Source organism: Ruditapes philippinarum, unplaced genomic scaffold (genome assembly GCF_026571515.1).
Source record: "Ruditapes philippinarum isolate M1 unplaced genomic scaffold, ASM2657151v2 ctg3415_1_1_1_1, whole genome shotgun sequence".
Taxonomy (NCBI): Eukaryota; Metazoa; Mollusca; class Bivalvia; order Venerida; family Veneridae; genus Ruditapes; species Ruditapes philippinarum.
The window spans coordinates 43,789-58,282 of NW_026864251.1; the positions used below are offsets into that span (position 1 = coordinate 43,789).

General features: G+C 31.1%; 1 protein-coding gene across 1 annotated transcript; it reads right to left on the reverse strand.

Annotated features, from left to right (window-relative positions):
• Window positions 1-6,219: 6,219 nt before the first annotated feature.
• LOC132724972 (collagen alpha-1(XII) chain-like) lies at window positions 6,220-14,058 on the reverse strand. Its single transcript, XM_060709958.1, has 8 exons — window positions 13,938-14,058; window positions 13,102-13,248; window positions 11,122-11,204; window positions 9,867-9,938; window positions 8,807-8,972; window positions 7,511-7,638; window positions 6,936-7,097; window positions 6,220-6,516 (listed from the first exon to the last, which is right to left on the reverse strand). The coding sequence occupies exons 1-8, from the start codon at window positions 14,023-14,025 to the stop codon at window positions 6,259-6,261; spliced, it is 1,104 nt and encodes a 367-aa protein (XP_060565941.1). The 5' UTR covers window positions 14,026-14,058; the 3' UTR covers window positions 6,220-6,258.
• Window positions 14,059-14,494: the final 436 nt, after the last annotated feature.

Genomic DNA, 14,494 nt, shown 5'->3' on the forward strand with positions numbered 1-14,494 from the left:
CTGCGAAATGCAGAACATAAATATCAGTTAAGTTTAAATTTCATACCGGATAAACTGTTCAATGTTTTACACTATATTTTTTGTTGTATATATTTCACATTATTTTTAAGGAAAGTAGCATGATTATATTAATGTTCATTGATTTGATAAGTCGTAAATGTCGGAGGCTGTATGATGATAAGGCCGAATGAGAATTGGCCTTACATGATGGATAAACAACAAACTTATCATAATGAACATTTCTTTGACTTTTGTTAACCTTATTAGATTTTATGTTTCATGTATTTTATTAGCTTTTTGCTTTATGTGTACGTTAAATCATGTTGAAAAGGATATGTGAATTATCAAAGTCGTATTCTATTTTTGTTCATGTTTTGTTCTTTTATATTTTCATTGGAAAGACTTACCTTTTTATATGTTATATACTTTGATTAAATATGCATATTAACTGTCTATCAGTAGATATTATACATGTATTTTATTTTGGTACTCTTCATAATAATATCTCATATCCCATGCAAATGAAATTTAAGTTGTGTATGTTTCCTTTTTTGTTATATTTCTTGAAAATGCTGCTTTAAAATGTGTGTATTTGTATTCGAATTTTGCGTTTCTCTTCCTGAGACAAAAACATAAGTATGTTGACACTTCGCAGGTTTTTGAAAATAAGTAACATTCAAGAAATTATACAAAGCTTTGCTGGATAAACATTCAAAATTGTTTATTGGTTATATCTACTGTTAAGGAAGCTTATGTTGGGATGAATGGTATACATTTGTTAAAATAATGCTGAGTTTCTTGTCTTTATTCATTGAAATATAATGCATTTTAATGTGTAACTTTTTTGCGAAGTATAGGTATGTTTGTAAGTTGATTTCGTGCTAGTTGAGTTGATTTTTCATGTATATAATTTTGTTAGTTTAGTTCTTATTTCTTTTTGTTACCATATTTCTTATTGCTATTTGAAAGGCAATTTCACTTTCTTAGTTTTATGAGTGTGTATTGTATTAGAATTTTCGGGAGTGTCTTTATTCTTTATCCATTTTTTTTGGCTTTTTTCAACTGTTGCCTTTATTCAATTTTTGATATGGTAATTGATAATTTCATATCTTATTAAATGATTGAAATGAGAAAGTTTATTTTTGTTATTTTGTATTTTTTGTGGACTTTTACTAGATTCAATTAACACATTATCTGAATGTGATTTTATGTTATATAATCTTAATTGTTTAAATTGTTTTTATGATACATATTTTAGATTGATGTACGTATTGTCTTTTTTCAGTGTGATCAGATGAAATCCACGTGAACATTTGTGCTACGAAGGCACAGAAATTGCGTATTGTATTTGATTTTTCGTTTTCAAATTCTGAAAAATAAGTAATTTCCTTATCATGTCTGGAAAGTTACATAATAATTTCAATGTTCATTGATAAGTCGTAAATTTCGAAGACTTATGATGATAAGGCCGAATGAGAATTGGCTTTACATGATGGATGAACAACAATCGTATCTTGGTTTATACAAAATTTATTTTAGTTCGATTGTGTAGGAAGCTATGAGCTTATAGACACACTTTCGAATCCGTTCCTGGAACCGACCAGTACTGAGCAATGAGTGTAAAGTTTTTGCTCACGGAAACAACGACTTGCCCCTGGCGGGGTTTGAACCCATGCGACTAGCGATCATTAGATTGCTAGTCCGACGCGTTTACCACTTGGCCATGTCGCCACTTAATCGTATCTTATTAAACGTTTCTTTGATTTTGTTTTATTTTATTAGTTGTTTTTGTTTTGTTTTATGTAGTCTCGATATTTACATAGTATATAAATCAAATTGCCATGCATTCGTTAATGTTTTAATATTTAATTATATGTAATATCATTTTGAAAAGGAAAATGTAAATAATAGACAGGAGACAGGTGTAAGGCTTTTTAAAACCAACAGTAGTGTAACAAAAAGGACAAATATAATTATTAACAAAATGAAGGAAAATAAATGAAGAGAAAGATAGTGCTTTGTATTAAATGTTATTATTTTTAGAAACTACAAAATTATTATGAACATATTGAAGCTTATACTCTGCATGCAATATATTTTTCAAAAAAAAATGCAAATTAATAAAGTTGTGTCTTTGTCTCTCTTTTTATTAAAATGTCTTTTTATTTTTATAATTTTACTTTGGAAAATGATTTATTTAATTTATATTCATCATTATCAGTCATTTTTACGGAAGGACTTTATAGTTTTTATATATTTTGTTATTATACATGCCCAATGTGTATGTAGCTGAATATGTGTATCATGTATCATGTATGTTTTGAAATAAGCTAAACTGGGTATTTAAACTAATAAGTAATTATCAGTCCATCATTTTAGATCAAGGAAATATTCATTTCTCAAATGTAAAGATATTTATCTTAAAGTGTTTGTTTAATATTCACATCTGTTTTAGAGCGGTTAAGGTCTTTGACTTCAAAACACTTGTTCGTTGAATTTCCCGCTAGAGCTCTTGATTCTTTCATTTGAGGAAGCTATCAACGTCGATGTCTCTACTCATTCCCCACTCGAATCTAAAGTAATGTGCGAAAGGGCACCTGAGGTCTTCCGCAAACAAAAGGGAATGACCACTAATGATCTTTTGGCGAGACGTACACCCCAACCTAACTTTATGCACTATATATATATAATCTTACTATGCTTTTAAAAAACTTGATAAGGATTGTTAATTGATGAACGTCTTTGATTAATTAGAAGAAAGAAATGTTTTGTGACGATTGCAATGTAACAGTACTTAGATACCATTTTCTTATTTTTGATATCATATATTTGAAATGTTACTAACATTATGTTGTTATATTTAACAATTTGAATTTGTCGTATCGAATGTATCTTTGATTTAGCTTTTTCATTGGTGGTAGTGTTTAAACGGATTCGAATTCTTTGTAAAAAGAAAATAGAAAATACAGTTTTTCTATATTTTTGTCTATATTTTTGTCAATTTGATCCATACATGTATTTCTGTTTTATTTTTTTTCTGTTTTTCAAGCTTTATATCATATCACAAGGAATATTCTTAATGATCTTTATTCACTATAATTTTAGACTGAATGGGAGAGTCTTTTTCAATTACTATCTATGAATATTGTATAGTCACTTTTGTGGAGTGGTAACATATTTTCATTTCACTGGCGAGTATGATACTATTTTATTTAACGAGTTCAATCAATTAAGTATTAATCCTACACACAAATGTATTATTTTTATCACATACCGTAAATAAAGACTGTTTAAAGTGCAAAGGAATCATTATTCATTAACACGCATGTAATGTAATGCCTACATTTAGCGTGTCTTTACACTATGATTGTATAACGCAAATGACGGCACGTCAAAATATATCAACGACCATGCAATATCAATTTTACGCAGTCGCAAAATCGGATCGGGTATGTGATAAATATATACATGTACATGTATACTCGTATATAGTGTTGCCATACGTTCAAACATGATAAGGATTGTTAATTAATGTACGTCTTTGATTGATTTCAGGACAGAATTTTTTGAAGGCAATTGCTATATAGTAGTTCTAACGTATCATTCTCTTATTTTTGATGTCAATATTTGTCATGTTACTATCATCATGTCTTTACATTTAACAATTCTGAATTGTCGTATGGTATTTATCTTTGAATTTGCGTTTTCGTTGGTGGTGGTGTTTAAATGGATAGGAATGTGAAACCATAAATTATTTGTACACTTATATGAAAATACAGTTTGTCTATGTTTTATCAATTTGATTAATATTTCTGTTATATTCCATGCTGTTTTTTCAAGCTTGATATCTTTTTTTTTCAAAGAGAATATTCTTATTGACCTTTATTCTGTATCATTTTAGACTGTATGAGAGAGTCTTTAACAGTGCTGTTGGTTTGATTAATTACTAGTTAGTTATTTTCTTTTTAAAAGAAACATTTTTGAATACATAATGATTTTTATAAAAAGGTATGAATAATAGGACGGAAGTTTGACATGTAAGCTTAAGTAAACTGACTTACATGTAAATTTGATTCGTTATTTATGATATGAAGGTTTCTAATTCTGCTTATAAAGAGAAGTGTTAAAAGTGGTAATGTCGATTTTATTCTTTTACACCTTTCTCACTTTCATTCATTGTTAAATGGAATATACATGTATATGTATTACTCGCAAATTTGAAAACATATATCGATTACAGATATACTAGTTGAAATAGCCTTTAAATGATCAACTTTATATCATTGAGCGTTGTTAAAATGTCATCTTAAGTTGGCATTTTAAAGCTCTTTGAATAACACATAAAGCTTTATCCCTCAAATTATTCAAACGAGGAAGTACCGCATGTATATTTCATTCCATGGCAAGATAATTGCCATTAATTATATATCATAACAATGATTGATGCTTACTTTTCATGTGTGTTTTTAGTCTATAATAAAGTGTGTGAGTGCAACAAGTGTTCTGTTCTGATGAATCCGTAGAAATTCCGAGTTTTACATTATCTTGTTTGTTAAACGTTTTTCTGACTCCTTTTTAATTATTTGCATATAGGTCAGCTTGTAAATCAGTATGATTACTTAAGAGTTTCAAAGTCCACGTGATGAGCTAAAGTTTTAAACGTTTTAAATTGAAGTATGTTATTTTGAAATTTCAATGACAAGCATTCTGTAGTATTTACGACAGAGGAACGTGTGCATGCTTAAAGGCTAAGCTTGTGGAAACAAAAGCACATGATAGAGCATCCTTGCAATCAGTCGAGAGCCTTTTTGTGGCGATTTACTCTGACTAACTGGAGTACAAGGTTCTAGCCACCGAATGGCAAACCGTGTGTCGAGACTAAGACCACTATATCTAGAAACTACGAGACCGCTTTCGAGTAGCAGCAGATAATGCTGCTGTTATCCTTTAAACTAACAAAAACCAGTTTCCGACCGACCGTGCAGAATCGTTTAGCCGTGAACGGTTGCAAGGGCGTCGCTCATACTCCACCCCCGCCAAGCCATACTGCTTAGGAGTGGGGGTATTAGTCTGTTTCAATCGACAGCTCTTATTTAATCTAAAAACGATTTCAAAAAGAATAAATAATTGTTGTTCAGGCATTATTTAGTAACCCACTTCACTTGAATACTTAGGTATACCAAATGCAAACTAACCAACAAAGAAATTAAAAAACAGTTTTGTATCGGTATTGATTTTCTAATCTTGAAACTATATGAGGTCATGGCTTTACGAGGCTTTTTGTTGAATACTTTAAAGAGGACTTGAAAAAGGCGACATATAGGAGTTACTTTTGTCGGCCGCGTCGTTGTCGGCGTCGTTGTCGGCGTCCCCATAGGCTTGTCCGGAGCATAAGTTAGTCATTATAAGTCGGACTGACTTCAAACTTGGTAAGCACTCTTCTTATAATGACCCAAAGTGCAGTGCACAAGAACCGGTACTCTGCACTTCTTAATTTTTGAGTTATTGCCCTTTGTTAATTTTCGTCATTTTTTTGTCCGGGCCATTTCTCCTAATGTATAAAAGCTATGGACTTGAAACTTCATAGGATGATAGACTTCATTAAGAAGAAGTGCAGTGCCTAAGAACCGGTGCTCTGCACTTCTTTTTTTCTTAAGTTTATTGCCCTTTGTTAATTTTCATACTTTATTTTTGTCCAAGGCCATTAGTATATAGGCTATGGACTTGAAAATTCATAGGATGATAAATCTCATTAAGAAGAAGTGCAATGCACAAGAATCGGTGCTCTGCATTTCTTATTTTTTGAGTTATTGCCCTTTGTTAATTTTCATACTTTATTTTTGTCCAGGCCATTTCTGCTAAAGTATATAAGCTATAGACTTGAATATTCATAGGATGATAGATCTTATTGATAAGAAGTGCAGTGCACAGATACTGCTGCTCTGCATTTCTCATTGTTTGAGTTATTGCCCTTTGTTAATTTTCATATTTCATTTTTGTCCTGGCCATTTCTCCTAAATTATATTGATCACAAGGCGACACATCCGACTCGCGGAGTTCTAGTTGTTATTCACAATATTGTTATCGTATAAAAAATTGTTGTCTCTTATATCTAACTGACTTTAGTCAGACATATTCCGTTAAATATACATGTATATAGAAAGTATCTGGTATCCTGAGTGCATTTTAATTGCTCATAATTCATCATTAAAGCCACTACTTTCGTTGAACATTTTTATTTCTTCAACACTGTAAATCTTAACATATCATTTGAAGAATTTTTGACTCGACATCCGACAAGTGGTTGTACCCGGAAACCTTTACGGCATTTGTATACACACCAGCAATGTCTACCAGTTCACTGTTAACAGAATTCCCGACACCAAGAACCACTATTTCAGCGCCCTCATTGCGTAATTTGTTAGCCTCTGTCACTGTTGCAGTGTGGTTATTTGACCGACCGTCCGTGATAACAACCACGACGTTTTTAGCATCTGGTCTGTCTCCATTTGTAAACTGCAGAAGCATACATAATTTATGAAATTCGTCCGATAATTATCTGGCAAAAAGGTAACATAAGCTAATTAGATCGATTCTTGACCCTTAGATTATCTGACAAACTCCGTTAATATAAAGGCACACATGCCAACTTGACAAGAAGTTAAATATCTGAATGTATTAATACATTATTAGAATTTTAGATATTCCTTTTGAGATTAACTATATTCTTAAAAGTATTAACAGGGAAAATGTTTATTTTATCAACATGTGTGAGTATACATAAATTAATATAAAAATAAAATATTATAGGACAGAAGTACTAAACTAGTTTTATAGAGTAAGGCATCTTTACTTGAAAAGTTATGTCAACAAAGACCAACAAGGAAATGCAACATTAAATGACTGCATCTTTAACAAAATCCAGCACCACAAACCTGAAATACGTTTTCCCGGACATATTTTAGTGCACTACCGGTGTTGGTTGTACCGTTGTGGTATGGCACATACGTGAGAGCATTTAATAGATCCGCCTTGTTAGTGTAGTCATTCAAATACCATTGTAAATGTGGGTCATTGTCAAACAGTAGAACAGACATCTGGAATAATAGAAAGATCGAAAGCATGTTCATTTCTCTCAATAATGATCGAATTGATTATATACACCCACTTTCTGGACTCATATGTAGAAACAAAAATCCTGAACAAACGTGAACGGAACCTTATGTGATAAATAGATGTGCACAAATGTTTCCTGTTTTAGCGGTAGAATGTAGGGGTAATATGCGTTTTTTGACCGCTGATCGTCTTTGTTAACATTTACTTTTTTATTCAACTAGTTAAGAGAATCACTAAAGTTCGAAAAGTGTATACTAACATATGTATTAAACCGAACGTATAAAGAACTGATATCTTTAAAACTTAAAGATGTCATAGAATATTCTCAAATGCCAGAGAATGATAACTTATGAATCCATTTGCTACTATAACAATAACATAAAATGTGAACTACCTGATCACCATGACTTCCTATGTCGAGATGACTAACAATGTCTTTTATAAAAGATATCACTTTTTGGAATCCTGGGAATCCAACGCTACCAGACTCGTCGACTACAAACACAACGTCGCTATGGCAACCTAATGACGAACAAATCAGTTGATATTGTTTCACCCAAAATCAATAAAAAGTAGTATAATAAAAATGGCTTCGAAATTCTCATGTTTGCCAGCAAAGTTTGAATTATTTATAATAAAAAGTATTTTTATTACAAATCCTGTGTGTCTTGAATAACATGGCAAATGAAAGTGCAAATTGGTTATGGTATAATTTAGGCATCAAAATTTGAAACATTCAAGAACTCTAACAGATGTGGCTCGGGGAGTCAGTGCCTTCTATTGCAACAAAGGATAGAAATGAGAGCTTCTATAACGATTAAGACATCGCCCCATTGTGTACATGAATATTTGCTCCGAAAAAAAAGTCTTCATTGGCACGAACAAAAATCTAATGCAATTGTACCTATAAAAATACTGTATGTTAAGATTTTAAAATATATCATCTCTATATTAAATAGGTTGATAATATTTCTCTTCTATATATGCTTTGATTTTCATTAACAGTGTACAATGAACCAATTATATAAATCAATAGAGTATATTGAATGAGTGTAAGTTCAATACTGAATTTATTGCACATTTAGAATGAAATTATAATATGCGTATGCGAGCTCCTGGCGAGCATAATATTATTTTATTCAACAAGTTCAATAAATTCAGTAATGAACTTACACGAATTTAATATTCTATTTATCACATATCCAAAATAAAGACATTTAAAGTGAAATAAGAGTCATTTTTCATTAACGCGTCAATAGTATAACGCTAACATTTTACGTGTTGTCGCCGGCGAAAGCACGACAAAGCGCCAAACGGTGGTACTATCGCTAACGTTGCACGCCAGACGCCGCTTTTCGTGCGACGTGTTGTCGCGATGTCATATTGTCGCTCAGCTCAAATCAAAGGATTGGCAACAAGGCCAAGCGACAGGGCGACATCGCCAAAACACACCACACGACAACGGACCGTTTGGCATGCTTCGCTAGAGACAGTGCGTCGTTTGGCGATTTTTGCTAGCGACAAGATGAAAAGGCAATAACGATATCGGTTGAGTTGTCGCTATCGGCAACGCAACGAGCAAAGTGTACCAAGTCAGCGACTATAGTACTTTGAACCTAATTTTATCACCATTTTGAAAAAAAAAATTATAATCCATAGATTCCGGACCAATGGCCGCGGGAAAACTTACTGTAAAATCCCGGAGGGGCGGCGGTTGATGCAAGTGGTTTTTGTGTTGTTGTTGTGAAATCTGGGACATTACAAAGGTCGGTGTGACAGCAGTGAAGTTTTAGATCACGAGGGGCGTTTCTTTTACCTATTATACCATTAAAGCCAAAACCTGCACCGTCACAAACCTTAATCAACGAGAAGAAAATTTAAGTGAATAAAATTTTGTAGTTTTATAATAAATGTATTGCTTAATATACATGTTTATTTTTTTTCCAGTTCATATACATTTTTCGCTTGATACTTAATCTTAACGGCAAAATTCGCCATCAACAACAACGAGAAGTAAAAAAAAATATACAATAAAAGCAAAACAATTCCACTTGATGAACATATGCATACACTATTCAAATAAGAAGTTCAATGGCTTATAATTTTTTTCTTCTTCAAAGCGAAATTTCACAGATACACCACTTCTTTAGTCATAAATCAATAAAAAATAATATTACAGGACAGTCATTGAAAACATATTTCACAACAAAATGTTTATATGTGTTTGTATTGGAGAAAACATTTAAATATGTTTGCGTAAAGAATTTAACATGTATCTAAGAAACGATTATCCGTAAAGCCAGTGAATAAAGTGTCAATGCATCAGTTACATACTGGCTTACTTATTGACAGGTTCAGTGTAATTTCAACGTAAACTCGAACGGTAACATAAGTTTTTGAATAAGTTTGTGAAGTTATTTCTGAATTAAATTATAAATTTTGTAAAACTTTCAAATTTCCTGACAGATATCTTAAAAAAGAAGAAACACGACCGAAATGAATTTATTCATGCGCCTTAGTGATTAGGTCTTAGGGGATAGACATCATTGGCATTTTGTGTTGTTTACAAATTGACTTTATGAGGTTCGTTTCGTATACACTGACATTCTAGATTAGAAAAGCAGTGTGTGGGTTTGAAAAGAGGACCAAAGAAACAATACTAAACTAATTCTATCTTTAAGGATGTCCGTACATTAACTTATAAAATAAATAAGGAAGAGATGAAGGCTTGGAAATCAAGAAGGACTCACACTTCTGGATATGCAGGATAAAATGTGTTCAATATGTCCATCATGCGCATATGCTGTGTTGATCATACACATCTGAAACAAACATGTATTAAACATAGTTATAGAAAGGGTCATTACTTATTGCACCAGTTGTATTTGATATAAGTAGACATATTCCAATTTGACAATTCAACCATTAACGACAACGACATGAGACTGAGACAAATGCTGGCATGAGCATATATTTTTACCGAAATCTATACTGCTTTAAGCTAAACAGTAATGTTGTGATTTTAGGATATAGGCAATGAAACATAGTCGATGAATGGATCTGTATTTACACCCCCTGAATTCCTGTGTTTGCATCACAAAACATTCATTGAAATTGTCAACAAATTTTATACTTCGGTCCAAGAAGGCCAATAACAAAATAACAATTGGATCAGCAAGCAAACTATTTCGGATAAAAGTTAATATGTGAATTATCTTCTATTGTAAATTTAAACGAAAGACAATCATTTCTTTAAAAATATGAAATATAGTATTTGTTTTCTCCCTTGCCCCTGCGCAGTGCAAATATACTTTCAAGATACTAAAATACTAGTTCTATGATCTGTATATCATTTTGATTCCGTTACCCAACTATTGTTTTGTTGTTTTTTTGGTTTTTTTTTCGTTTTTTTTTTAAATTTTTTACACAATACAAAACATTTATGCATAATCATACAATATATGAGATATACGTATAAGGAGGAATAAGAGATTTATTTTTAGAATCTACAAAGATTATAGATATAATAAAGATAATTATTCATTAGTATCTTTACAGAGTTGACAAATTTTTAATACCAGACTTATTTTAGTATAACATATAATTTAGCAAAAGATTCATTTTTGGAACTTATTACTTTACAATATTATAGAACTTATTTAACATAAAGGAGAAATTCCAATTTTACATTGAACTTGTATTGAAAAAAAATGTCATTAATTCAAGGGAAAAAACTCCTACTATCTTAAAATTGATATCCAGTTAAGAGTTGTACTTCTTGTCATGAATACCTTATGCAAACATTAAAAAAGACCAAAGGTCATTCAAGGTGTAAAAAAAATAAAGATACAAAAAAGGGCAGTGGGTGCAATACAGAGTGGATCAAGCCTAAATAAATGATCTTAAAACATTAGTCTCAATTACTCAAACTATTGTTTACAAGATTATAAAATAAAGTATTTTGATGAAAAACAATCAGTATTGAAATATTATTTTTAATACTACCTCTGACGAAGCACAGTGTTTAGTTGTGTTGCATGTTACTGAACCAGTTACCGGAACCTGTGGGCAGTGATAACACGTCAATGCTGGAAAAAATGGAAACAAATTGTTTGAAAATTGTCTCAACGAATACAACGAAAGGTTAGTATATATTGCATTGTTTATTTATTTGTTGCAAAAAAAGCTGGCATTTGTAATTTTCCATAGACAAAAAACAACAAATAGCCCTGCTTGATAAAACTGTCACTTTATCATCACAAAATAAAATATGTGTTTGAAAATCATTATCAATGTTGTTTATAAACTCGTATGTATTTTTTTATATATATTGTGGAACTTAAAACTTAAGGGTGGGTTGGAAGAAGATCTAGTTATTTGAGCGCTGCGTCCCACCCTTGTTTTTCTGTCTTTCTTATTATGCAAATACAGATAGCAGTATTTAAGATCAAAATAAAATATATGTTCAAGGTGACCCAGAAAATCATTCTTTTAAGTTTCTTTGTTTGAAAGTTCAACAAGAATGCAAAAATATCAATGACATGATACGTTATAATATGTTTAACTCTATGTCATTTCTTTCTTTCATGTTGTCATAGATATTTTAACCAGGAAATGAAAATTGAAATGAAATCAACATGTATAGGTCTTAACTTATGTGTCGTTCATTCACTTTGTAGTATTGAAATTTGTTTAATGGGTACATAAGAACTGATATCTTCACATAAGTGAAGTGTTCTTTTTTGCAAGCAATTTTACAGTTCTTTTGTATTCATATAGTAAGTGAAGCATACGTGTTTTGATGTAATATTATGCGTGAATTGTTTGAAAGCTTCATGTCTGTTTTCTTTTCCTGACACCATTTTTATGAAATGATGTATTTGTTTCCATGGAAATGAGCTTCTGGAATATCATGTTAGCATGTGGGTGTCATTTGGTCATAGGAGAAATATGTTTTTCTAAACATATTCGCATGTATAAAATAACAGTTATTTTCAGGATTTCATAAACTCCATCGTGTTACTTTACATCAAATTACTATATCCCCGGGCACCGGCACCATAATTATGTATACAACAGTTGACAAATGGTGATAATTTTCGTTATGGAAAATAGTTAACCTTAAATTACTGCTTTTTTCCAAAACATTTCTTAAAAGAATCCCAAATATTTTATAAGTCTTAGATTTTTTTGTAAATAATTAACAAACAAACACCTCTTTCATTCAATGATATTAGAAAAAACAAAGAAAATGAAGTGCCAACGGACGTTTCTTAACGTGGTAATTACGCTCATCAACACTTTCTAGTATTATAAATGTATTGTTAATTACTATAATTAATTAGATACCAATCAAACAATGTGAGCATTCGTAAGTTACATAACAATACTTTGTGTCAGAAAAAAGGTATTTTACATAACAAAACAGTTAAACAGATGACGGATATTGCCAATATGCAACAAATCTAACAAATCAAGTTTCGGGAAGGAAAAATGACTTACTAAGAAGTGTTTAATATTACATGGAATCAGAAGGCAATAACAAGCATTTTTAAACCGATGTAAAAATGAAAAGAGATATAAGAATGTTAACACTTTACAAATTTCATAATAAGAAGTATTTATCTCTTACATAGTCTATTTCAACACAAAACTTTGGATAAACAAGGATTTTATCAGAAGGAAAAAAGAAAAATAATAACAACTAGAAACAAAATCATCGGCATTTGTGAAACATTTTGGCGAGAAATTTTACTAACATATAAAAATAATACATTCAAAAGGAATTTCGAGAGTGCAGTTCAATAACCAAAATTTATTTGAAAGCTACATATTTAATAAATCCCTAATCTGACCTTTCATTTGAACAACAACAGATTTAACCGCCAACATTTACATGTGCTCTTTTGTAAACAAATATGCTGTGGTGAAATTCGTATTGTATCCACTAATCTTATAATGAGAATCATGATAATGCAGACTTACGGCATGTTCCACATGTACGAGGACATGCTGTGTTGGCTACGGGTGAAGTGGAACAAAAGTCGGGCTTTGAAGCAATGAACAGCTGACATCCTTTCGTGTCAAGGTCATGGCACACTTGGCATGATGAAGGCACCGCTAGACTCACAACTGAAACAATAAATAGTAATAAATGCCTCGTTTGCTATGAAGCTTAACCAAACATTACATATTACTAAAACATTATATAATAATTACGTATATTAGTATGTTCTAGAAATATTAGCTCTGTTGGGTATGTCTCTAAATAAATCCATTGCAATTACAAATAACGTTCACATGTGTATATTTAGGATTAAATACAATCTGTTCAATGAAAACAAACACTTTTCTTGGTTATTGACAATTTTTTTCACTTAGAAAGGTTTGGCCGTTTGTGCTAGATATACTGTCTTGCCTGTATCTCACCAAATGACTTGTTTTAACATCTTCAAATGCTCTTGTATTACAATTGTGCAATAATCGTCGCCATATACAGTATAAATTACACAATCTATACAAACTTAGTGAACTTAAAACAATATCAAATAATCAACATGTTTGTTATGTGAATTTCGAAAAGAAGTTAGCACTAAATTTCAGAATAGTAATTTTTATTTCACATTTCATTTTAGACTATGATTTTTTACTCCATTTTACTCTGCGTACGAAAAGTGCCATCGAGCCTCTCACTAATTCAAACATGTCCGAAATGGCGGGTGTATAAACTAATCATACACAAACTGAATTGTTAGAAATTTGTATTATCATTCGTTTTGTCCAGGAAATATTTAACACAAAAATTAAATTGTTCCACATACCTACGGCTATATATAATAAAATAAGTCCATTAGGAGAATACGCCATTTTTATTTGTATCTTAGACATTGATAAGATAAATAAGGTCATTTATTTAGAGAAGAGATAAGACAGTATATTTTTGTTTAACCTAATTAATTTACTTAAACATTAAGTGTTGTATTGATAACATATTCGTGAATTTCCGGTAATTTACGCCACCTTCGGTGCAAAAAACCCTGCATATTTGCTACAATTATCTAGGGAACTCAAACACTGTTCAAATTTTTATTAGATAGACAGAAGGACGAATAGATGAATGGCTGGATGGATGGATCTTTACTATTTTTCATCAGGTTTTACAATTGTACAATATGGCATATAACACTACTTAATATTTTACAACATAGTAGTCAGACAAAAGTAACTGATACAAAATCAATTTATTAAAAATAAACTTATGTTGAAAGGTACGGCAAATACATTGAAGCCTATTTGTTCATTTTCTTTTGAAAATGTAAAGTGTATCATTTTCAAACCAGTAACAAGTATATCTTTTGTATGATAACGTTTAAATTTT

Excerpts from the sequence above, each read along its gene's own strand:
- LOC132724972 (XM_060709958.1), bottom strand. The coding sequence starts at position 14,025 with ATGACCTTATTTATCTTATCAATGTCTAAGATACAAATAAAAATGGCG. Across the intron at positions 13,249-13,937 it reads TTTATTATATATAGCCGTAG|TTGTGAGTCTAGCGGTGCCT; the intron begins GTATGTGGAACA and ends TTATTGTTTCAG. Across the intron at positions 8,973-9,866 it reads TATCCTGCATATCCAGAAGT|GTTTGTGACGGTGCAGGTTT; the intron begins GTGAGTCCTTCT and ends TCGTTGATTAAG.